The sequence below is a fragment of the Arthrobotrys flagrans genome, assembly GCF_004000055.1.
Source record: "Arthrobotrys flagrans strain CBS H-5679 chromosome Unknown unitig_15, whole genome shotgun sequence".
Classification (NCBI taxonomy): Eukaryota; Fungi; Ascomycota; class Orbiliomycetes; order Orbiliales; family Orbiliaceae; genus Arthrobotrys; species Arthrobotrys flagrans.
The window spans coordinates 2,744,118-2,768,280 of NW_027137545.1; the positions used below are offsets into that span (position 1 = coordinate 2,744,118).

Sequence of the window (24,163 nt, forward strand, 5' to 3'; positions counted from 1 at the left end):
GCGGGCCCTGGACCTGGCGCGGTGCGATTGGAACTGCAATTCGCCAGTGATATCGGCGGACTTTCTTCTCAAACCGGTGAATAAGCTGTTGATGCCCATATTCTTTTTGTCTTTTTCTGTTCCTGTGAGAGTTTTCAAGGCCGCGAATGAACCGCGACCGATCGATTGTTGGTGGGTCCGACGGGTCTAGATTCGAAGGGGTTGGAGTTGCCAGAAAAAGAACATCACCTCCTTCGCTTCACCCAACTTGACTTATCTAACCTAACGACTCCATCAACCACGTTCTCTAGCTATTCCCTGCTAAACCAACAGCCGCCGTTCAGCCTCCTGAACCACCGAGCCGCCTTACCACTTCTCCGACCGAAGGTATAAGTACCTAAGTGGAGTAGAAGGAGGAGGAGGGGACAATAAAAAGCACCGACCATGGCGGTCCTCCCAGAGGAAGAGGCCGCGGAGGTCGAGGTCCTCAATGAAAGGCTCAAGAAGATGACCGGCATCACCGACAAGATCTCCCGAAGTTTAGCAAAGTTATCCGGTAGTGCTCAGCAGGTCGAGATGTCCGTACAACCGATTCTAAAGCAGACGGGATCATTGACGGCTTTGGCTGGGAGTACGTTTTGAATTCCCACGCCCCCTCCCTTCAATATCATGACTAAGATAGTGAAAACTATATTATTTGCGTAGATATAAACTCCGGGATCCGTGAAATCGATAAGACTATGAAACTACTGGACTTGGTCAAGCGCGAGGAGAATACGATTCGAAAGGGACCTCAGGTCGTAGGACTACCCGACTACCTGAACTCCGTCAAGTGTCTCAGCGAAGGTCTCGCCGCTCTTCAATCTACAGGACTCAAATCAGCTGAGAAAGCTGTGAAGGAGATGGTACGGCCGTATATCTTGTATCTATGGAAGCTCCAAGCTTAACCGACTAACGGTGGTGAACAGACCCTGCTATTGAAAACCGGCTCCGTCCAGCTAGAAGACCAATTCAAAAAGAACCTCGCCCAAGAATCCACACCCTGCGAACCCCTCCACTTCATCACCAAAAGTACACCCTCCCACCCCCTCAATCCCAAACCCTCTACTAACAAAATACCATACAGAACTCCCCTTCCCAACCTTCAACCCCGAAAAACTGAAAACCATAGCCGTAATAAACGAATTCCTCTCCTCCACAATCGGCACCACCGCAACCTCTCAAAACCAACAAGCCCAATCTAGCGCCATAAACATCTACGCCGACGTTCGAGGCACCTACATCTCCTCCTCCCTCTCCTCCCTCTCGCAAGGTTGCGTAAACACCGCCACCCGTAGAAACACCGCCGTCCCTTACGAAAAAGGCGACAACGGTATCTCCCACTACGCACAGGCATTAGAAGGCATCTTCTCTGCAGAATACGATAACATCCAACGTCTGTTCAAACCAAACCTCTGGCTGAAAGTTTACACCCAAACCACTCAACAAGCTTTAACCGTGTTTTCGAATACTGTTCGTCAACTGAATAAGCATATCGTAAGCTTTATGATAACGGACTGTTACCTAGCCTTCGATGTTATCGAATGCGTCACCGCAACAGCAACGAGATTGGGTACCAAAACCGGTGAAAAGAATGAATTCGTCGAAGCATTAAAACCGATCCGACAAACCGCCTCCGCAAGCTTCTACGAAATCCTAGAAGACCTGAAAAGAAAAGGAAATTCAATGGCAGCAGTTCCATTGGACGCCACGGTCTCGGATTACACCCAAGCAAACATGGCCCGTCTCCGTCGTTTAACAGATTACCAAACTGCCGTAGCAGGACTTCTCATCTCCCTTGGTGACAAAAACTGGAATTCACCGTACTCCCCTACGTTAGCGGCAAATCAACAATCATTCGACGTCGGCGCTGACGGCAACGTACTTTTGGCGAATTATTGCATGGAGTGTATCGATAGAATGTTGGAGATTATTGAAGCGAAGGGGAAAATGTACATCAAGAAACAGCAGCAGTGCGCTGTTTTTATGGTGAATAACGTTGCCTATGTTGAGACTTCCATAAAGAGGGGTGGGCTGGTAGGAGTACTGAGTTTGGGAGGTGGGATCGCGAAGGTTGAGAAGTGGAGGAAGAAGGCGGTTGAGGAGTACATGGTTCCGTATGTCCCCCTTCCCCCAAAACCACTCACCAAAACCCCAATACTAACATAAAAAAAAATAGATGGAAAGAAGCCGCCGGTTACCTCCTCGATATGACGTACACTTCCAAAGCCGCGATCACCGTCGCCGCTAGCGGCTCCAAACCCTCGCTCACCTCAAAGGACAAAGAAGCCATCAAAGAAAAATTCAAAAACTTCAATACATTATTCGATACGTTGATCTCACAGCATAAGAGTTATGTATTCCCGGATAAAGAAGTGAAAGGGATGTTATTTAAGGAGATTACGTTTATTAGTCCGCTTTATGGAAGGTTTTGGGATAAATATCATGAGGTGGTGAAGGATAAACATATCAAGTATGATGTTACGGCGCTGCAGAGTGTTTTGGCTAGCTGTCAGTGATCTTGGGGTTTTGTCTCTTCTGCTTACCCAGACAGATAGTTGGGGGGACAGGTAGAGAGGGTTCTTCTTTTATCTGCTTGTTTGTTTGTTTCTAACTGGGAGTTTCTCGCCTCTGTTTTTCTTCTTTTCGAAGCTTTTTGGAACCCACTTTTTGAAGCGGATTGATGTTTAACTATCTTTTCTATCAGCGGGGCTGTTATGTATAAAATCCGAAAGCCTTGGGCATTGGGGAAGCCCTATGATCATTTTGAACCCATAGTCCCTGAGATACACGGTATATACACCCGGGCACCAGACTAGGATACCCGTAATATCGTGAGACGATCGTAGAGACACGTAAGTATTGGTATTTAGATGCCTCGTGGAAACGACTGGAAATTCGGTCATTGCATATTGAACGAGGAACATAGGAATCTTTATTATGACTAGCTGGCTAACTAAAACTGATATAAACAATGATCGTTAAAAACATGCCAAATCAACCCGGGGCAGTCAATCAATACACACAAAAAAAAAAAGCTAATATCGTACAACAGAACGGAATGGAGAGAAGGCATTAAGGTAATAGGGCATGCATGAAAAAAACAAAGAACCGCACGTAAGATATATGAACAGAGCATTGCAAAGAAGAGGGTGTGCTTCTAAAAACAGAGAGAAGGAAAAAGTAATAAAAAATCACAAGAAACAATAGCTTTTGCTTAAAAAAGAAGGTACAATGCCAAAAAAGATCCTTACACTCATGTACTCATGTACCCTTCTCTTCCTCTTGCTGTTACTTCTGCTATCTTTCGTCGTTCTCTCACTCCGATCAACATCGTGTCTTGTCCCCTCGCTCCTCTCAGTATGGTGTCTTGTCCTCCCCTTCCTATCATTCCGAGGCACCACCTTCACACTAACGGCAATCTCCGCCCTATTGTACTCCCTCAACAACCCAAACCCCCAACCAAATCCCCAACTCCCCTTCCTAACATTCCCATCTTCAGAGCGACTCTACCGCTTCATAGCATGCGTAGCCCTCTGTATCCAACTAACCCTCGCCTTCCCTTTCCCCTGCGACCCAACCTCAACGGGGGGTATCCCTCCCGGTCCTACGCCACCTTCAAACTCCGGATGTATCTTTGATAATTTCCCTCCTTTCCCACTATTACTCCTCGGGTGTGGATGAGGTTCCCTTTCCCATTCTTCATCATCATAGTATTCATGTTCACCTGGTCCCGCCAACGTCGCCGCTCCGGCGTTTCCTCCTGTTACTGCCGCCGCCCCCTGATGAGAAGAAGTGTTATTAATAGGCACAGAGGTAGTAGTGACATGTCTCTCCGCCTCTCCTAGATCAAAGTGTACCGTACTCTGCTGCGGCATAGCCCCCGCCACCTCCTGAGGGATATTAACCGGAGGGACCGATTTCTCAGCCTGGTATTTATCAAACACGTCTCTTTTCTTCCTATCGAGGTCTTCCATTTGTCGTTTGTAATTCGCGGTTAATAGCTCTTGTTGCTTTTCAAGTTCTCGAAGTTTTTCTTTGACTTCGGACATTCGCTGGCGTTCGCGTTGGAAGTAGGAGACTGCGTCGGCTATTGTTTTGTCTCGGAGGTCGAATTGGCTACGGACGTAGTCGTCGAAGTTGCCGGATGAGGATCCCGGCGGCGGGAGGCCGGATGAGGAGGATGGCATTGTAGGGTCTGATGTGGTGTTCTGGGCGGTGATGGTGTGGGATGATCCCGTGGGGTTTAGAACTGGGGAGAAGCCTGCTGGTACTGCACCATTATTGTTATTCGGTACCGTCGATGGGTTTTGGTTTTGGGAGGAGGAGGAGGAGGGTTCTATACGGCGAGAAGTATTTGAGGCGTATGAATTTGTTGATGTGTTATTAGGATTTGGAGCGGATGAGGTTCGTAAACCGACGGTTTGTGATTGTAGACGTTCTACTTGTTTGTCGTACTGCGATTGGTATTTTGAGGAGTTAGACGTGGGCGCGCCGTTATAGGACGATGTTCTGTCCGGGAGGTGTGTGGTTTGAATGGCAGTAGCGGTACCAGTAGCGATTGGCTCGTATGATGTTTGTTTTGTGGGACTTTGGCTGCCACGGGGACGGAGTGGCGCTGGCGTGACGAACGATTGTTGGGATTGACCCATGACTGAAGCTTTATTGACCAGGTTCTCCCAGATGTGGGCTGATTGCGGGGAGTCCTTTGTCGGATAAGAATTTCCGGAGATTAAAGTACGTTGCCAGCTGTCAAGGCGCTTTTGAAGCGAAGAGGAGATTTCCGGCCATCTTGATAGTTCCACCGAAACGGATTCAGCCGAACGGGCGATGATGTCGCATCCGGCGAGTTCAGAGGCAGAACGGTCGGTAGGGCCTAGGAGGATGAGGTTTATGAATTCACGGACGATCCAGGCAGATGTTTGGGAGAGAACGGTGCGGACGTCGGAGTAGCGATCTGAATTTCGGTCCTCGTCGAAGTAGCGGCCGGAGATGGCGAAGTGAAGGGGGTACCAGAGGGCCTTGACGTCTTCCGGGGAGAAGACGAGGGAGCGGGAGAGGTCGCTGGTGTCCAGTCGCGGGCGTTCGGAGCGGTTGCCTCTGTATACATCATATTATTAGCATCTTATATCATATCATACTCGCTTATTATACTATATTATAAAATATAATAATTAGAAGAGAAAAAAGGAACACACCTAGCCTGAGCAGCCTTATCCTTATAGCTCCTCCCCAGCTCCGTCCTCTCAATAATGACATTCGCAAACTCGCGATGCGACTCAGCAAGCAGCGCGGTCAATTGTCTAATACAATCTCTAGCATAACTGCGAGCCGCAGCGGCAGCAGCTTCGGGAGGACCGGAACCAGTATGAGGAGTCGAGTATTTTAGAATTTCGGAGAGAAGGTCATCATCGAAGGAACGAACTCGGGTGAAGAGATATGCTAGTTCCCAGCGAAGGTAGAGTTTCCATTCGTCGGCGTTTGTCGCGCGACTAGCGATTTGAAGTTCCTCGATGGGGGCTTCGACGGCGAAGTTGCCGGTTGTTAGTTGGAACATCTCGGTTCTAAATTTTCCCAATTAGATCGTAAATAAGATAGAAATAGGATTGATAGATAGATAGATAGATAGGATGGGAGAAGGAATGGAGGAGAGAGTGGAAGAAGAAGAAGAGGGGAGGTTGATTGATAGAGGAAAGAGGTTGTCCCAGCCAGCGCATTTAACAGGCAAATGCAGATGCATCTGCAAGCAGAGCTGTCTCTTTGTTGTCGCAAAAGGGTGGTTGGTACTTCCTCAGTTACCGGGGTGGTGTTTCAGCCATAATATTAGTCAGCAGCCACACATACGCATCTTCACCAGCCACTTTCTCTAAATGTGGCTGGTGTCAAACTCTTCTTCGGAACAACTTCAATTCAACAACTTCAACAAGAACAACCGACAGGACATGCGATAACCAATGACAATGCTGCGACCCGCCGTCAACGCTGTGCAGGTCGACTGTCAGTCTCTGCTGGTGACGGCCAGAGCTGTTACCAGGCGGAGGACAGGTATATCTTGTCATCAATTCTATCTCTATCTCCATTTGATACTAATCGAATTGATATAAAACAGTGCATACAGCCCGCCAGCTACAGCAAAACCAAAGCAACTGGGCCCCTCCTGCCTCAAATCGCAGCAGACCCCCAAACAATAATAATAACACCAATCTATCAGACCTCTCCGAATCCCTCGCCTTCCTAACCTCCAACCGTCCTCCCCCCGCGAGCCGCTCCCTCCGTCGGAATGGCAATGGCTATAATAACAACAATAACAGGAACAATAACTCCTACATTGTAAATAGAAACCGACAATCCTCCCATCTCGACACAGCCGACAACCAATCCTTCATCCGTTTCCGGCCTTCAGACGGTTCCTCCTCCCAACTCTCTCAAAATCCCTATATACTAGGCCCCGAAGACGACCATGGAGACGCAGTCAACGGAATCATCCCCCCAACAACCCCCAAAAACCCAGCATATGCAAAACTCCTCCGAAAACTTTTGGACTTGACAAACAACTCGACCCCTCGGGAGGTCTTTACCCACGCGAAGATAATGGCATCGAAGGGATACGCCCCAACATTGGAAACATATAGCTGTCTGATCCAGGCCTGCGCGCATCCAAATATCGGCTGTACGATGCAAGAAACAGCGTTATCCCTCTTCGAAGAACTAAAAGAAGAAGGCTACACCCCCAACAGCACAATCTACCACAACCTCCTCAAAATATTCGCCCATTCACCGGATTACATCTCCATGGAGAGAATCTTAAAGGAGATGACGGGTACATATGGTATATTACCAGACGTGGAGGGACAACAGCATATTCTAAGACATTATTTGACAACGGGACAGTTGGAACGTGCGATGGAAATGTTTTATGAAAGGAGGGCTACCGGGGAGAAAATCCATTACAATACTTATATGGAGATTATTAAGGCCTTGGGGAGGGTTTATGAGGTTGATGAGGCTATGAGGGTTATGTTGGAGTTTCAGAAGGAGTGGGGGTCGATTGCTGGGACGGGAATTCAGCCTATTGCTTGGTATGAGCTGCTTAATATTGCTGCTTCGAACTACCACGTACGTCTTCTCTTTACCCTTTTTTTTGATAGATATAAAAATACTAATTGATGGAAATACAGATCGACGGCGTATCCTATATTTGGAAAAAGGTCATCCAATCCCCGCCTCCCAACTCCCGCCAAGCACTAAACCCCGATGACGGCCTCTGTCTCAAAGTTCTAAACACCGCCGCCCGCCACGGAAACCCGGATCTAGCACTCGAAGTCTTCCGCATCCTAACCCTTCGCAACGTTCCATTCCAAGAACACCACTACGCGGCCCTGAGCGCCGCATACGCCCGCTCAGGCCAATTAATCCCAGCCTTCAGAGCCCTAACATTAATGAGAAACCAGGGGATTGCACATACCGCCACCACCGCTAATGCTATCGTCGAGGCTCTCACAAGTTCTGGAAAGATTGAGAATGTGGATTCGGCGTATGCTACGCTAAAGGACTTTGTGGCTTCTACGAATGATAAGGACGTTGTTGAAGTTGCGGGCTTCAACGCTGTTCTGGCGGCTTGTGTGAAACTTAAGGATTTGGAAAGAGCCTTAGGCGTATACGCTGAATGCGCAGCATTAAACGTCGCTCCAAACACGGAGACATTTAACACATTATTTAAGGGATGTGTAGAATGTTCCACCCCAATCGAGAACCCCGATGCTACTCCTACAGCGCCAAATAAAGAACTTGCAATGTTCTTGGCAAATGAAATGAAGGAGATGGGATTACAACCGGATTTTGTAACGTACGAGGAGCTGTTGAAGGTCAGTCTTTATCAGGAGGAGGATTATGAAGATGCCTTTGTGTATTTGGAGGAAATGAAGGAGGTTATTCCGGGGGGTAAGGTTAGGCCGATGGTTTATACCTGGATTGCGCAGAGGTTGGAGGAGAAGGGGGATGAGAGGTTGGGGATGGTGGTGGAGGAGATGAAGGCTTTGGGGTATGAGGAGGAGGCGAGGGTGTGGGAGTCGGCGGTGGCGAAGGTGGCACCGCCGGAGTTAGTTTATAAGGGTTAGAGGGTGGCCTTGAGGATGGATGTTGCGTAGGGAGGAAGAGAGGAATTGTATATATGTAATTTTGTGCATTATCATTGAGTATATATTCATATTTTTACTAGGGAGATAGTCATGCTCTCTAGCGAGAGGTATATTAGAATTTAAAAAAAAATTCCGTCTGAAATTACATCCGATTAATCCAGTGAGCTCCGTAGTTCAAATCTGGCTTTTCTACGTACGGTTATGTATACAACATCATTCTTGTTCTGAGGGTAGAGTTATAATTAGAGTTGATTCTCCTACAGAGGGTTTATTATTAGAAATATTGATCGGTATGAACCACGCGAAGATAATATCATAGAGAGCTATTAATTTGCCATGCGCATGGCCATGTGGAAGATATGCCCCGGACATGCACCTTGATGTCCTTCGATATCAGTCGATGCAATACCAATCTCTCTTGTTCTTAAGCCCCTGCCCTCGAGATTAGCTCCTGCGCCGAATTGTTGATCTGAATTCAGTCAATATGTACCTACCGGGCACGAGACCAGCCGGTACGTACGTGCTTACGATGATATAAAATGACCACAGAAACAATCCACTCTCTCCTCTCCCATCCCCTCCCCCCCTCTCAACCACCATCCTAACTACAGCCCACCACCAGAAATAACAACATCAACAGACGACGATATCGACATTTCCCACTGGCCAACTTTCCTCGCAGATGTTCAAAAAACAATATCTGACCGTAAAGAATTAAAAAAGAATAAATTAACAGATTTCGATACTAAAAATTTATTCGCCGTGGGGAATAGAGCAGGCCTCACGGGAAGGTTTATAGCGAATGTGGGGATTGAGGTCAGGAGAGCGTGTAATGCTTCGGGTTCTGGTAGGGGTGTTGAAAGGGAGAGTTTGGGGAAAATTAAATTCGCGGATGCGCAGGTTACGTATTGGCAAGGGAGTGTTGATGTTCTGGATGTGATTATTGTGGAGGATAATGAAAGTGGGGAAGGGAAAGGGGTAAGTAGGTCGGTGAGGGCTGTTGGTGTGATTGAGTTATTTTGGAAGATAAAGGTCTTTGAGGAGATTCGGCTATCTGGGGGGTTTGGATTGTCGGGGTGGGATGATACTTAAGAATTTTACGAGGGAGATTAGTAGGTCTATTTCTTTACTCCCATGCACATGTATCTAACGTCTACCGAGGTATATCCTTCTACTAACACCCCGTATATAAATCTTCTAGGCTGATTAGCAAAGTACACGTTCGACAGCAAAATGAAATACGGCTTCCTATCTAGCCTCGAGATTAGCTTCCTATCAACTTACAGAACCACCATCTTTGTGAAAAGAGCTGGAGTGAGGAGATTTGAAATTACTGATCCCATTAGATTTGAGAATTTGGAACCGACGGTTAGACAGTGTTTTTATCATTTTGGGACGTTGCTATTGGATGATTGTCTTTTTTAAGAATACTGGGGAATTGGACACGGGGAGGGTCTATGAAATTTGGGGATCGGATCTTGATGATGTATCTTTTTAACACTACCTCCTCTTGTTCTTTCAGGTATGCTAATTATTGGATTAACTAACTCAAAATTCCACCATCGAGAGATAGTACAGAGCATCCATCCAAGGACAACGACGAGTCCAGGCCTACCAAAAGGCCGAGTACCAGATCTCAAACTCATTCGCCATCTCCACCGCGACAAGAACAAATTTACAGTACAAAACATTTTCCTGAGATGCCTTCAAAATCAATATCATTTTCAGGCGTAACTCGAAAGTCAATCATATTCGGGAACGATAAGGTGTATACGCCTTTGACGTTATGGAAACGATTAAACAAACCCCGCAGAACGGGAAAAAAGGTTTCCGCGGAATATTTGAGGGATGGGAGGTTGTTGCTAAACATTGGCCGAAGGATTTGGCTAAGCGGTATATCTCCCTGATTCTATGTTCCTCTAGGATGTATATCCTGGTGTATTAGATTCTTTTGGCTAATATTTGATAATACCCATCTACAAAACCGAAAGAAACAGCTACTACCATCTCCCTCCAAGCCAATATTTCGCCAAAATGCTAGCATACAGCGACACTATCCTATCTCACTTCTTAAAACCAGGCTACCTTCCTGTCATAACCCAAGAAGAAGGTATTCCTCTCGGATACACAATGTTAAACGAAACTCCCAGAGCAGAGAAGAAGAGGATTGGAAAGGCATTAATCGAGGCGATTAAAGTTTTGAGAGGGAAGGATCCAATGCACAGGGATGATAACCGTCTAATATTTTGTGGGATTCGAATACAGGGGGGAGTTGACCTTGTTGGATCTTGAAATTATGTGGCAGAACTATGATGGGGATCCGGCTGATGAAGTTGATGTAAGCGGTGCTTTGGGGCTTGATGAGAATTATGATACGGACGAGGAGGACGGTTCGAGCGGTTAATCGAGAAAGAGGTTCGCTCGTCAGAAGTAACAAGGGGGTGTTATGGATTGGTTTCCAGAGATAATGTACCGAAAGTGTGTCTTCGGTGATATATATTATCTTGTCGATTGTCAACTTCTAGTGACCAGTCCCAGAGACTCGGAAAAAAAAAAAAAGGTAGTAATAGCCTAGAACTACACCAGACTATAACTCCCATTTACCACAATAGTTCGACGCCAAGATATCTCGATATTTGACGCTCAATTCCTCCATTATGACCAGGTACCCCCCCAGTTGTCTCGTATAGACCAGTATCCAACAATATTCAGCAATATTAAACTTCTTAATTCCCCCTTCCCCTACCACCTCTGCCACCCCCACCTCTCCCTCTGAACTCCCCCCTCCCACTACCCCTCCCACGATCACCTCTATGATCACCACGTCCACCGCCACCGCCACCACCTCTTCTATTTCCACCACCCCTATCACCACCACCAGATCGATGATGATCACCACTAGCGGCTTGTTGTGCTTGTTGTTCTTTTACTATATCGATTATTTCGTCGGGGACGCGGAGGTATTTGATGTTGTTTCCTCGGACGTAGGCTTCTGGGAGGCGGTGGAAGGTTTCACCGTCCTGATATAATTGTTAGTGAGTGTCTTTGGTGGATGGAGATAGCGTTATGGGAGAGGGGTGACGAACAGGACTTGTCTGAATCACCTCCTTGAGTGTAAGGTTCATCCACGTATCGCAGGAGACTAAATGGCCGTTCAGGGTTTCGCCGTTCTTGAGTTCGACGAGAAGAGGGTGGCCTTGTACGGTTGTTAGGAGGGTTAGTGGGAGCTATAGGTATGAGGTTAGCTCTGGGTCCTGCCAGTGTGGGTATGTTGGCCTATGACTGACCATTGTGGGGGATGTGGATGGGTGGCGGGGCACCCGGTGTTAGAGGGATAGAAGTGAAGGTTTTGGAATCTCTTGTTGCGATTGGAGCCGAAGGCGAAGATGGAGGGGTTAGGATGGGATGTTATGATGTGGGTTGAGGGAGCTGTGCTGTGCTAGCATGGTTTCGCGAACATCACGCACGCTTGAAGGTTTTACACTTTGCCTGATTTGATGACAACGCGGTTTTTCTGGTGTTGCATTTTGGATGGGAATTCTTTGGAGAGTATTTGGTTCTCGACGGGGAGGTTTACGATACACAGTGAAAATCAAAATTTATTTTATTCATTATTTATTTTATATTTCGGAAGTCCTATTCCTTCTTTGATATCTCCCTTGGGTAGTAAGGAAACAATTTACTTTGATATTATATTCTGCAGGTTGGAATAACTATATAGCAAACGGGTGTATTTCAAATGTTGGTTCGGTACCTATATATATTGATCACAGCAAGGGTCCAACGTCTCCTATACTACTCAACTTGGTATAGGCGTAATATCCTTTTTTTATTTTATTATTTTTATTATTTTTTTTTTAAAGAAAGCCCCCCATATTTTACGAAAGGGAATAATCTTCACAGACGGCTTGACTTTGTTTTTTTAAAAAATGAAGAGGCGGGGAGGGATATGTGCGTAATACCGAATGCGGCTTTGATGTTCATTCCAGCTGAAATGGAAGGACATCGAAATAGAGTGGTAGAAACCATTATCGCGATGGACTGTTGCAACTATATCCGTGCTCAGTCCGAGCTTAAACATGTTGTAATGACATAAATGTCCGATTTGGACGGCTTCATATCAGAAGACCATTCGTATCTACGTCCAAGAATTAATCGACCGGGATCCATTGGTTCAAACAGGCGAGAAAGGTGCATAAGGGTAGGCGGCTCGAGTGTTGTCTCATACCCAACCCTTTCGACTGGCGTTGCAGGTTAGCCAATTGGCGGAGTGGGGTAGAAGGATCCAGCGAATGGAATGCCTGTTTAAATACTGTGCTGCGCGCACCCTCTCAATTAAATTTATCGATTTCGATTTCGTTAACCTAGAATATCGAATTTGCGTGGCGTATATATTTCCTTACCTTTTAGATTTAAGCGCAGCACTCGTACGACATCTCTGAACCAGACTAGATCTAAGCTACATGATTAATATTACATAACCAGCGCGCAGAAACGTCGCAAGAATGGCCTCCTTGGTCGGACTCTCCCAAGCGCCAGAAATCCTCTACCTCATCCTCCAATATCTCCGGAATAATGACATCTTTTCCCTCCTCCAAACTTGTAAATCGCTCTACCCAGCTTGTCACCGCGAACTATGGTCTGCCCTCGTCTTTGACGGTTTGGAATCTGGTATCTACCCTGGACGGGGGATCAAACTCGACCAAGGGTATCTAAAGTTTCAAGATGCTATAGACACCATGGGCGCTGATGGCCTTGGGTTCAAATATACTTGGTTTTTGGGTCTTGGTCCTGCGATGTTTGAGTTTAGATTTCGAAAGTTGGAGCTGGGGAGGCGTTTGAGCGATTTGTTTGCGAGTGGGAAGTTGGCACCGAGGGTTGCGGATGTGCGCTTTCATTGTTGGGGTAAGCGGCTTTTGTTACAGCTATACGCGTACGGGAGACTTGTCAATATTGCAAATTAAGTACTTAAGTGCCGTGCTAACAACGGGAAACTTTTAGATGTTCTCTCAGAAGTCAAGCCAGAAGTGGTTCAGGTCCTTCACGGATTAAAAAAGTACTCGGAAACCAAGGCGCCAGAGGATTTCTCTGTCTCTCTTCGGACCGAAATCGTTCGCTCGCTACCACACCTCTTCGACTTGGAAAAGATTACAAAGTATGAAGTAGCCGTCTACTATCCCCAGGGCTCGAGAAAAAAGTGCTGGAGCACAGAGGACGGCAGTACGGGTGGCCATATATCCGAGTTGGGAAGCTTACTCACTCGAATGATAAACCTGAAGCATTTCTCTTGGGATATGAAGGTCCGCATCCACCGAAGGAATAAGTTCAAACAGTCTGATTTTTTGACGGAGTTTGAGGAACTCCAAGCTGCCTTTACAAATATGCAACGTCTCGAGTCTTTGGCATTACTGGATTACCTTTTCCACCCATCATTCTTTCTTATCCCGCCCTCGACAGTCAAGAAACTAGAATATGGAGGGTATTTATCACGTCTTTGGTGGAGACGATTCGCCGAATACCCCTTCCCCGGTGTCGAAGACATGCATATCCGTGCAATGGAAAGCTCAAAATTGGTTCAAATACCGAGATTCCCAAATCTAGATGATCTCTTCTTAGAAGATGTTGCGATAACTAGATTGAAAAATTTTACGCTGGGTATATGTCAAGGAACAAACAGCTATCGGCCTGTCGATTTGGGAGAGTGCATCCTCCGGAAGAATACAGGGCTGAGACAGCGTGTTTCCACCGCGATTGCTAAGGATCAGGCTCATCTGCTCATCAATAGAGCACAGTTGAGAATACTACAGAAAATAGAAAACTACAAGCCGATTATCGTTAACGACTACACCTCGCAATTTATGGAGGATGGCACAAAAGAAGACCCCACCTCTAGCCAACTTACCCAAGATTACCTTCGAATATTAATCCACGGCCCAGAGACAGGAGACTTGGAATCCTGGAAAGACGGAGGAGAGCAGGCGATGGATTTTGCTCAGTACAGCCAAATTGAGCTTCACAGTGGACTTTATAAATGTATCGATTTGGTTCAAAGGGAGTATACTTCCAGACTTGCTAACGGAGAAAATTTGGATCAGAATAGCTTCACGAGAGCATGTGTCCAGATGTTTTCGAAATGGCCAAATTGGGAGGGCGTCCATAGCTTGACGAGTGCAAGAGCGCGGGCTGAAACGGTAGTAGAGGGGTACGCGCGTCGGTTAATTGCTAATGTAAGCCGTACCAAGGATAAAAGCGAACTGGTTGAAAAGTATACGGAGAGGTTTTTTGAAGGCGGAGGTGCGGAAGTCGAAAGTGTTACAGATGAATGGGTGCAGAAGATAGTGAAACGTATTGAGGAGGAAGAGGAAGCTAAATGAAGAGATGAAAGCCTTCTGCGTGATTATTCGATAGGGACTGGGGGTGCATCGGGGAGCGATATCGATGGCCGTCATACGCTTCCTTTGACGATTCCGCCGCCAGCGTAAATGTAGCTTAGTCGCGAGACCTCTAGAATAATTTTTAAAACGTATAGAATGTTCACTTGCATGAATAGAAGCGGCAATGATTCTCAACGGTCGATTAGCTATATTTATGGCTGCTCATGCTCTGCTTATACTTGCAGGAAGCTTAATTAATCTCATTTACTCCCCGAAGTTTAGAATTCGTCTGACCATAGAAACTTCGAACGGGAAAAACATAACTACCTAGGTAGTTATAACCAAGACCAAAAAATCGGAGAAATTTAGAGATATCTAACCTGAGTTTATGGGAAGAGGGTCCCGCATCATTCAATAGTAACTGGTTACGATGCTGTTGTGAATTCATGAAGTGGTTTTTCGTAGCGTTCTTGGCATGCCATTTTGGCCACGATATTCGAAAGCTTCGAAAGCTTCGAAAGTGCAACGTGGATTCCAGACCAATCCACTGAGCTTTTAGCTGCTTCGTATCGGAAAGAATTGCTCCACATGTCGCAAGCCAGGGTTTTAGTAGCTCGTTTAGATGCTGCTCGTTCCCCCGTCCACATATGATCCTGGTAGCACACAGGCGAGAAACAAACTAATTGCAAGCTGCTCCAAGATTATGCAAGATACTTTTGTCACCCGAAAAAATGAAACCTATCCATCTTTGCATTCTATATAGATGGTTATGACGACATATCTTACTACTTTTCAAACGGTTTGTGCATTGACCTGGTTGCAATGTTGGAGGCCTTCAAACACTTTGGTCTAAGGTTACCGCACTAGCTTTTTTATGACGAGTTTACGTAAAGACTATTGACAACAGCTGATTAACTTAACACTGAGATGGCCTTCATTTCCAATCTATGGGCTTTATCACCTGGGAGGTTGCATTCCGTGCCACACCTAAATGCCGGTTGTAATTGTCCGTACATTGTTTCTGGCGGCAAGCCGGTGGGCGTAGGTAGCTATATATCGTCAAGAGAATCCCTAGTTTCACATTTGTGGGAACACTAGTCCAGCTTAAGAGAGCGCTATCAAAAACGAAAATCAATCTTATAGATCGGAGTAAGGACCAAAAATGCATTTAAAAGAAGGGTCGCCCGATATGCCGAAGCGAGAGCGAAAGCTGGGTATGGCTCGTATTTAAATCTTTCTCTTACCTTTTTTTGTGTGTGTTAAAAAAAATTTGATAGGTTTCTATGAAAGATTCCGGGTATCCCTCCACGACCTTGGTTATCACAACAATGTTTCAATCATTGCTCGCTACTCCAATTCGACTAAGATATTAGATTCATGGCCTCAGTCGATTTTTCGCGGTTTTAGCTGTGCCATCCAAAAACATCCGGAATTGTCGACGATAGTAGCTCGGGATGAAGATGGAACTCCGTACTTCCAGCGTCTCTCAACAGTCGACCTCAAACAGCTTGTTACTTTTAAGAATCTAAAAGATATCGAGGGAGAGGAGGTGGATACCAAGCTGATAGCGTTAAGTACCAGCGAAAACAACAGGGGATTCGAAAATACTTCGACAACACCATCATGGAGGGCTATTGCACTGCGCGAGTCTAGCGACTCCTTTAGGATCGCTTTCATGTGGCACCATGTGATAGGGGACGGTAGAAGTGGTCTAGCCGTTCACCGAAGTCTTCTCGAGGCATTTCAACTTTTCGAAGATGATATAGACTGCAAGAGTAACCGACCGACCACCACTTCACTCGACTTTACTCACGTACCGTCGTCAACAAAACCACTCTTCACATCCATGGAGCACATGCTTCCAAATTCATTTACTCCTGCAGCAACAAGTCCGCTCCAAGGTTTAAAATGGGCAGGAAAATTTTACAACGACCGAAGTCCGATCCTTACGGAGCTAGGACACATCAGGGTATCGGCAAATTCCGTACAAAGAATTATTGCCCAGTGTCGAAGGCATGGTACAACGATGACAGCACTTCTCCAAGCTATTGTGGCAAAAACTCTACTCGACCGAGTCCCTTACGACCGTATCCGTACGGCCGTAGCGGTTTCTCTCCGCAGGTTTTTTGATCCAACGTTTGGGATTGATGATTCAGTCATGGGATTGTGGATAAGCACGTATACCACTGAGTTTCACCAAACAGAATTTCGCTATCAGAACGCGGCGGACGAACTTGACGGTTTATGGAGAGTTTCTCAGCAAAACACAGCGCAGATAAATGGTGTCATAGCAAATAGTGGTAAGGATGTTGAAATTATGAGTCTCATGGGTGTAAACGACTATAGTGCTGCGGTCAAATCGCGGGTTGGCCAGCCACGCGATAACAGTTTTGGGCTTACGAATCTAGGAGTTTTTGGAGCGGTATCAACGGGACGCAACACAGGAGGTGTTATACTAGATGACATGTTTTTTTCACAGTCATGTCATGCGAATGGTGCGGCCTTTCAAATCTGTATTGTAACAGTACAGGGCGGCGATATGAATATTGTTTTTAATTGGCAGGAAGGAGTTGTTTCGCAGGAAGAAATAGGGGGGGTTATGGGCGGGGTAGGGGATTTGATGAGGCAAATAGCTTCTAGTGAATGAGTTTGTGAGTCGGTGGTGTGAATGTCGCACTATGGGTTTGGAGTTCAACAGGCTTATCGGAGTTCGATATGGCATTGCGTATTTTCATGAAAATATCTTTAAAAACCTTTTCGGAATCTTGACAAAAAGGAGTAAAGAGTTCTTGAACTTTCTATTTTCGCTGACTCAACAATTTAATTCTTTTTCGAAGGATCAAATCGCCTAAGTCTGAGAATTTAGTGCGACTTCCTCAAGTGACTTTCTAAACCATAGTCGCGAGCTGGAAGTCGGCCTGAAGTCTGTTGATAAGCCAAGGCTGAGAGCTGACAGGGATACAAATGTAACCTGAGTGTCATCGATGCAAGATACATTGGTATCCATGTTATAATAATGAAACTTTTTAGCATTATCGCACCGAAGTAAGGGCGGAAAGTTGCAGCACATGCTAGCGAGAAAAGATGAGGCTCGCCGAAACACCCCACATCGATCCGATGGCTATAGTTTTGCTATCTCTGTTTCGCGATCCATCTCTCACACGCCCTGCGTGCGCTGCGTGGTCGATGTGATTAATTGTCATTTACTGCATCATATCCTGACTATAGGATCAAGATAGTAATTATATATTTTTAACTTAATTTAGGGATGTTATGAACACTTTAAAGTATAAAAAGCGTGGTAGATACCATCTTCTGCACATTGGAGAGTTATATCGTATATCGTAGTTTCATAGAATTACTCTAAAGCCAGCACCAAAAACCAATCTGTTGGATAAAACTTCAAAATTTATCTGGAGCCGATGACCAGACGAATGCAGATAAAATTTGTAGCTCTCCAAAGAAAGAACCCCGCATAGAACCCCAGAATGATTGACGAAACTATTCAAAACAGTAAGGTGAGTTTCTGCCTGATCCATGCACGGAATGCCCGTTTGCCACACTCTGACATGAAATATTAGCGCCACAGTGGCGCCAAGATATCTCAAGGATTGACACGCGAAATTGAGCTTGACGACGAAAGCCACGAGAATATTGACCTAGTCGCAATTGAAAGAACATGGTCAAAAAGATTAGAGCAACTTGAAACCAAACTGAGCGACTATAATTCCGAACCAATCCCTTCGATTTCTTACGAAAATCCTCGATCCGACCCTCTAGCAAGATGGTACTCAGAAACAACGGCCGATGGCTTTTTCCACAACATCGGAGAAGTTCGGAAACTCTCAAAGAGGCCCAACGTCCACCTAGATTTTAAAAATCACTCTCAGATTCTTAGTCAGAAATTTGACACATATGGAAGGGAAGTTGAAAGCGACGCAGGCGCGACTTGCGGTCTTTTATCAGAAATCTCTAGAGGACTTGCCCGACTCTGATTTTTTGATAGAGTAAATAGTCTTCCAGAATTTCCTTAAATTTTTGCATGGGTTCGAGGCGTTCGGGTTTGGGGATTCAGGGCGGATCATTCGGGATATCTAGGGAATCCTCTGGTAGTATATTTAATTGTTTTTGCGATTTTCTAGGAGTATCTGTGGCTTAGGTTGATAAATTGTGATAAGAGATTGATATAGCGCTATTGCTTGTATTTGCATGATGGGAAATCCTTCGAATTAGAGGGGCAAATGGAATTCGAATAGCAGAGGTACACCGACCTTTTTGTCAGTTCCTTCGAATGTATATTATATTAAAGGCTGCAAATTGTACAATCGGCGAATATAACTCTCCAAATATACCTACGTCGTACGTCAGCATTCTAGCAAGTGCAATCGCCGTTCAATTCTCGAGGCTTTGTGAATGTTTTCCCTCAGCCTTCTGATAAGATCTTGATCCTAGTCTGAGAGCCGAACGGTGCAGCGAGGCTGAAAGACTTCGCCAAATTGGATTTTGACAGGGCATCGACCCATCAGCGTCCCTTCCCACAACCACGAAGAGGTCTCGGGAATCGATTATAAACTGGAAATATGGACGCTGGCCGAAAACGCCAACCATGCATCGACTAAAATAGACTCTCCGACATCATCCTCCTTCCTATCCTATCCATCTGAGCCCGGCTTATAAGCCACGTTATAATTGCTGCCGCTGATCTAGCTAGCTGAACGCACCCCGCATTGTTTCACAACACAAGTGTCGATGGCTTCGCGAGTTCGAAGGGACAATAGTGCCCCGGAAACTACTCCCCGAAGACTATATTCTCCTAAGGAATGGGAAGAGAAGAGGCATATTATTGCGAAACTGAAAGATGAGGGGAAAGAACAAGAACAAATTTTAAAGGAACTTGAAAAACAGTTTCCGGATTTTAGGCCTACGTATGTTATTTGTTATATGATTTCGAATTTCTAGTCGAAGAAAACTGCATGATTATGTAACGGGGAACTCGTGCAGCTGCAGCATGCTAACTTGATCTACAACCTAGGCTTCCCATGCTTAAAAAGCGAATGCGGGACTGGAAAATAACAACATACCATAAAGAGCCTGACATTGCAGAAGCAGTTCGTATTACAGCCGACCGTGAAAAGCTCAATAAGAAAACCGTTTTTACAATCGGTGATAAGAAAGTTACCCAAGGAGAGATTCAGCGCTACTTACGACGGAAAGGCATCCGAAACCCGCGGGCCTGGGCTTCGACTGTTGTCAAGCAACCTACATCCGTTATTCAAATACACACGCCAGGACCATCAAGACCATCTTCACCTAGCCCCGAAGCTTCGAGTCGGCAATCGGAAAGCTCAGACGATACCGAAGAAATTGATCGGACTTCTGAGCTTTCCGCCAATGCAACAGAGCGACGATTGTTCCAAGAGGCTTGTGATGTTTTTGTATCCACAGCCTCGAGAGAACATATCAGCCAAGTAATCCGAGGGCCTCATGAGTCTCAGATGCTTGAGGCCGCGATCTGGAACACTGACTATTACTGCGATATGTTATTTGTTCTTGAGGACCTCAACCCTGGACTCGCCGATTTGACCTCAGATGCGCTTAATGATTTCACCAACGGGATGTGGAAAGGCTGGGACTATCTTTTCGACGATAATATGATTGCATTTACATATTTCCAGGAGGGGTTTGCTAGTCTGGACAGGCTAGTTCATAGTCATAACCGACGGTTCCTGCCCGAGCTCTTGGAGATGCTATTGAATCTACGTCTGGAGCCACGAGTGGATGTTCTACAGATCCTTCTACAGCGGCTTGCTACACTCTATAAGCATAGCGACCCGAAGCTTTATGATGTCTTCCTCTCACTTTTATCTCTAGATAACTGGAGCCGTCTTGAGGTAGTCGAAAGACTTATGAACAAAGTGTCGGAACGGTTTAGTCGAAAGTTAGGCCCTGAGCATGTGGAGACGAAATCAATCCAAAAAGCACTTACACGATCCGTGTTTCGGAAACTACCAGTTTCTAAAGCAATCACCGAGCTCCAGGGCAGGGTAACCGAAGATGAAGAGGAGCTTACCCAAGAGCTTCTTTACAAAAAATGTAATGTTTGCATAGAGCTGGCATTATGCTACCGTTCCAGGGGAGATCTAGTACAAGTTGAGAGTTTGATTATACAGGCGATGTTGTTGTCCGAACAGCTGACATCAACCTTCCACCAAGCAGATATCAGTGTTCGATGTCATAGAGTTATGTCATATGTTGAGAGGAATAAGGGTAACTGGCAAGCAGCCTATGGTCATTGGCAAGCTGCCGTACTAGAATCCTCACTGGGTTTGGGAAGCACTGATTCTCTAACTGTTTTAGTAGAATCGGAGTTGAGAGACTTTGTGAAACGAGCACAACGAAATGGAGTAGTTTTAGTAGATGAGTATGCGAGGTTTGAGGATGAGCTCGAGGTTGACAATTTTCATAGCCCTGATGCTGTGTTTGAAACGGTTTCAGAACCTTTAGGGTATTTTTTCCCTGATATCGTAACATCAACGAGCTTTGATTAGCAGCTTCGTTGCGATATTGATGGGCTGCATGCGATGAGTGGATCGGCATATAAATTTGTTAGACCTAGGTTAGCAATTATATGTTATTTTAATGTACCATATGTCAGTTTGTCTCGTCGCCAGGCTCCTCAACTGTGTGTCAGTTGATTTGGGCTATTGTCATGTCCTTGATTTGCTTGAATATATCAACTCGGTCTACAGAGCAAGCCGGGTGTCTTTTATATTCCAGTATGAGAATCACATTGAAATTGGTTCGACTGTTAAGATATCGGTGTGAGTTAAGTTGATAACCTCGGGGTGTTTTAAATCTAGGTACTTAGTGTGGTGAAGGTGGTATAGGAGTGGTGGACTTGACTTGTTGTATTTTTTATTGTTCAACACAGCTTGGCGACGGCACACCCATTCGTTTTGTCTATAAATTGTAGTCTGCTATGCTGGGCCCTGTCAGGGGACATCTTACTTACACACGACATATAAATATACACACACAGACGAACATTCACCAGTTTACAGTATTCTATGTTTTATCCACAAGCGCGAGTTCTTGTTATTTAGGCCTTTCTTCAATAGACACTTGTGTTCCCTCCGGTTTATAGGCGGGCTTACCGCCCACCGCTCTATACCACCTATTTACCTATGTATAGCTGATGGGCCAGCTAGATAGCTGGTAGTCTCCTAGAGACCATATCACTACCTCACATTAGTTACAGGATAGTTGCTCTATGTCTCAAGATCACGTAGACAATACAGAGTATTTTGCACGACGTTACTCCGGCCGTTATTGCAGGTGCCTTAGTAGGTAGGTAAGTACTTAATACCTGTTACCTAGACCGGGCAACTCTACACCAGAGAGGATACTCGCATGGTAATAGGCTTGACCCTTCAACTTAAATTTTCACGTCTCTTATGTAATTTTAGGTGAGAAATAAACTTTTGGGGATCAATGACAAACAAGCACTATACAGCTGCCGATACGTAGACGCTTCATATAACATAGTTGCTGCTACCCTAGTCACTGTACTAATCTCACATCATCCTGGCATTGTCATGATGTCTACTGAAAACGAGGGGTCTGCCCAGAAGTTACCTGTCTGCGCCATTTTTTTTTTAACGGCACCGAAGAGAAAAGGGTTGGTCAATTCGTCGTTAATTTGGATCACTATCTTACCGAAACAGTCTTCGAAGGAGAGCCCGTCGCCGATGGGTCAGAACCGAAAGCCACGGTTTTGAAAAATATTCCCGCCCAGGCACATCAAATAGTTAGTACAGATAATTTTTCATATTCTTGGACGAGACGAGCTGGTCATTAATGATCGTGATCAGTTACAAACCGGATCTCTAGGCACTGGAGCTCATGAAAGATTCCGCCTGCACACCTAAGTTCCTTGCATTCGGGTGCACGCTTAGCAGTAAAGGAACGGTTCCTGGAAGAACAGTTATAATAAAACCTGCTTGCCCAGGTGTAAAATTCCATGGGGCAGATTCAGGACCGAATTTTCGGACTTCAACTCTAAGAACCCGGTCTGGGGTGGGCGGCCTTAAAGAAGTCGCTAAGAGAATTTCGGGCAAAGATATAGAACTGTCAGAGGTTCTTGCAGAGAATTTACTATGGGATAAAGATTCGGGACAGTTGTACATTGTAGACTTTGATCATTGGGATTGGGCCGGAGAAAACCACGACGGGACTCCGCGATCTATCTCTCACGAATTACATCGACTCACTCAGAATGCTGGAATGGTTAATCCTCAAGAGGAGGAAGAAGGCACCTAAGGTTTTGGCAATCCAATGCTCATCTATATATATGGTTGTTAACGTTAGTAGCAAATTTAAAGTACTTCTCGCCGGCAAACTAAAACAATCTAATTAACTCGTCATGTTTTCTAATTTATGAGCCCTCCAATTCTCCTCAACATGTATACAAATAGCTTCCTTGACCGTAGCTATGATTGCAATTTTCAATTTCTTTCGCACCTGCGGGTTTCGGTGCTTGTGCGTTGCAAGCTGTTGTGGGTGGACCTCGGCTTGCGGGCTTGTCCTGCCCCGGCTGGGTCCGGCACTAGCTTTGACTTTTCTACCCGCGCTCTTTGATACATTTAAAAAACTGAATAGCGGCTGCGTCTTAAAGAACCGATCGCAATGGGATCATCCCGTCGATCACCTAACTCCCTCATTAACTATGGATAACCCCGTTGCCGCCAACGTCCTCGGAACCGCCGGAGCTGTGAGTTGAAGCCATTGCGCTACATTCATATCCCAACCATGCCCTAAACATATAGCTTTTCATCACAGGTTTGCTGGTCAATCCAGCTTATCCCTCAGATAGTGATAAACTATCGTCGTCACCACACTGTCGGTCTCCAACCTTCTATGATGCTTCTCTGGGCCTTTGCAGGGGTTCCACTTGGCATTTACAACATCGTGAGCGGTTTCAACATTGCGCTTCAAATCCAGCCTCAGATACTCACGTTCTTGAGTCTGCTTACATGGGCACAATGCCATTATTATTCTTCAAAATGGAGTTTACAAAAGTGTGTGTTTGTGACTTCAGCTATTGGGATGGTCCTTGGTGGTCTCGAAGCTGGATTGATATTCGCGCTTCGAATTCCTAAACGCGACGGGCTTCAGTGGCCGTTAACGCTTATGGCAGTCCTTTCGGCCGTTTTTCTTTCTTTGGGAGTTCTGAGACACTATTGGGATATTTATACCCACAAGACTGTTAGGGGGATAAGTTTCTTGTTCGTCTTTATTGATGCCCTTGGAGACTTGACGAGTCTGGTGTCGATATTCTTTGAAAAACACACAGACGTGCTTGGCATGGTGATTTATGGGAGTGAGTTAGTCTTGTGGATCGGTGTTATGGCTTGTGGTGGGTGGTTTAACTTGAAGCCGTGGGTAGAAAGATGGCTTAAAAGGAAGAGGCAAGAAGGGTCGCAGATGATGGATATGGAACAAGATCAAAGTCGGAGAGGCAACGCTGTTATGGAACATAACATGCCGTCTTCTACCTCTGTCTTCCGGACCCCAAGCTTGGAGGATAACGTTGTAGTGCGGAGGGAGGGGAGAAGTAATGAAATTGAGGTATGA

At 45.6% G+C, this 24,163-nt stretch overlaps 10 protein-coding genes across 10 annotated transcripts; 8 read left to right on the forward strand and 2 right to left on the reverse strand.

The window, feature by feature from the left end:
• Nucleotides 1-423: 423 nt before the first annotated feature.
• Nucleotides 424-2,537, forward strand: DFL_000703 (uncharacterized protein; the record flags this gene model as incomplete). Its single annotated transcript, XM_067636547.1, has 5 exons — nt 424-610; nt 685-884; nt 948-1,050; nt 1,106-2,135; nt 2,198-2,537. The coding sequence occupies 5 exons, from the start codon at nt 424-426 to the stop codon at nt 2,535-2,537; spliced, it is 1,860 nt and encodes a 619-aa protein (XP_067495252.1).
• A 990-nt stretch (nt 2,538-3,527) lies between these two features.
• On the reverse strand, nt 3,528-5,575 carry DFL_000704 (uncharacterized protein; the record flags this gene model as incomplete). Its single annotated transcript, XM_067636560.1, has 3 exons — nt 3,528-4,291; nt 4,364-5,118; nt 5,217-5,575. The coding sequence occupies 3 exons, from the start codon at nt 5,573-5,575 to the stop codon at nt 3,528-3,530; spliced, it is 1,878 nt and encodes a 625-aa protein (XP_067495253.1).
• A 397-nt stretch (nt 5,576-5,972) lies between these two features.
• Nucleotides 5,973-8,135, forward strand: DFL_000705 (uncharacterized protein; the record flags this gene model as incomplete). Its single annotated transcript, XM_067636572.1, has 3 exons — nt 5,973-6,063; nt 6,128-7,134; nt 7,197-8,135. The coding sequence occupies 3 exons, from the start codon at nt 5,973-5,975 to the stop codon at nt 8,133-8,135; spliced, it is 2,037 nt and encodes a 678-aa protein (XP_067495254.1).
• A 2,055-nt stretch (nt 8,136-10,190) lies between these two features.
• DFL_000706 (uncharacterized protein) lies at nt 10,191-10,560 on the forward strand (the record flags this gene model as incomplete). The annotated part of the gene is made up of 2 exons (XM_067636584.1): nt 10,191-10,288; nt 10,422-10,560. The coding sequence occupies 2 exons, from the start codon at nt 10,191-10,193 to the stop codon at nt 10,558-10,560; spliced, it is 237 nt and encodes a 78-aa protein (XP_067495255.1).
• A 322-nt stretch (nt 10,561-10,882) lies between these two features.
• Nucleotides 10,883-11,446, reverse strand: DFL_000707 (uncharacterized protein; the record flags this gene model as incomplete). Its single annotated transcript, XM_067636595.1, has 3 exons — nt 10,883-11,176; nt 11,243-11,383; nt 11,444-11,446. 3 exons carry the CDS (start codon nt 11,444-11,446, stop codon nt 10,883-10,885), a joined length of 438 nt encoding a protein of 145 aa, XP_067495256.1.
• Nucleotides 11,447-12,661: 1,215 nt separating this feature from the next.
• On the forward strand, nt 12,662-14,530 carry DFL_000708 (uncharacterized protein; the record flags this gene model as incomplete). The annotated part of the gene is made up of 2 exons (XM_067636606.1): nt 12,662-13,061; nt 13,158-14,530. The coding sequence occupies 2 exons, from the start codon at nt 12,662-12,664 to the stop codon at nt 14,528-14,530; spliced, it is 1,773 nt and encodes a 590-aa protein (XP_067495257.1).
• Nucleotides 14,531-15,692: 1,162 nt separating this feature from the next.
• DFL_000709 (uncharacterized protein) lies at nt 15,693-17,177 on the forward strand (the record flags this gene model as incomplete). Its single annotated transcript, XM_067636617.1, has 2 exons — nt 15,693-15,744; nt 15,808-17,177. The coding sequence occupies 2 exons, from the start codon at nt 15,693-15,695 to the stop codon at nt 17,175-17,177; spliced, it is 1,422 nt and encodes a 473-aa protein (XP_067495258.1).
• Nucleotides 17,178-18,018: 841 nt separating this feature from the next.
• DFL_000710 (uncharacterized protein) lies at nt 18,019-18,525 on the forward strand (the record flags this gene model as incomplete). Its single annotated transcript, XM_067636629.1, has 2 exons — nt 18,019-18,048; nt 18,112-18,525. 2 exons carry the CDS (start codon nt 18,019-18,021, stop codon nt 18,523-18,525), a joined length of 444 nt encoding a protein of 147 aa, XP_067495259.1.
• Nucleotides 18,526-19,279: 754 nt separating this feature from the next.
• Nucleotides 19,280-21,078, forward strand: DFL_000711 (uncharacterized protein; the record flags this gene model as incomplete). Its single annotated transcript, XM_067636642.1, has 2 exons — nt 19,280-19,455; nt 19,563-21,078. The coding sequence occupies 2 exons, from the start codon at nt 19,280-19,282 to the stop codon at nt 21,076-21,078; spliced, it is 1,692 nt and encodes a 563-aa protein (XP_067495260.1).
• Nucleotides 21,079-23,255: 2,177 nt separating this feature from the next.
• On the forward strand, nt 23,256-24,163 carry DFL_000712 (uncharacterized protein; the record flags this gene model as incomplete). The annotated part of the gene is made up of 2 exons (XM_067636653.1): nt 23,256-23,300; nt 23,369-24,163. 2 exons carry the CDS (start codon nt 23,256-23,258, stop codon nt 24,161-24,163), a joined length of 840 nt encoding a protein of 279 aa, XP_067495261.1.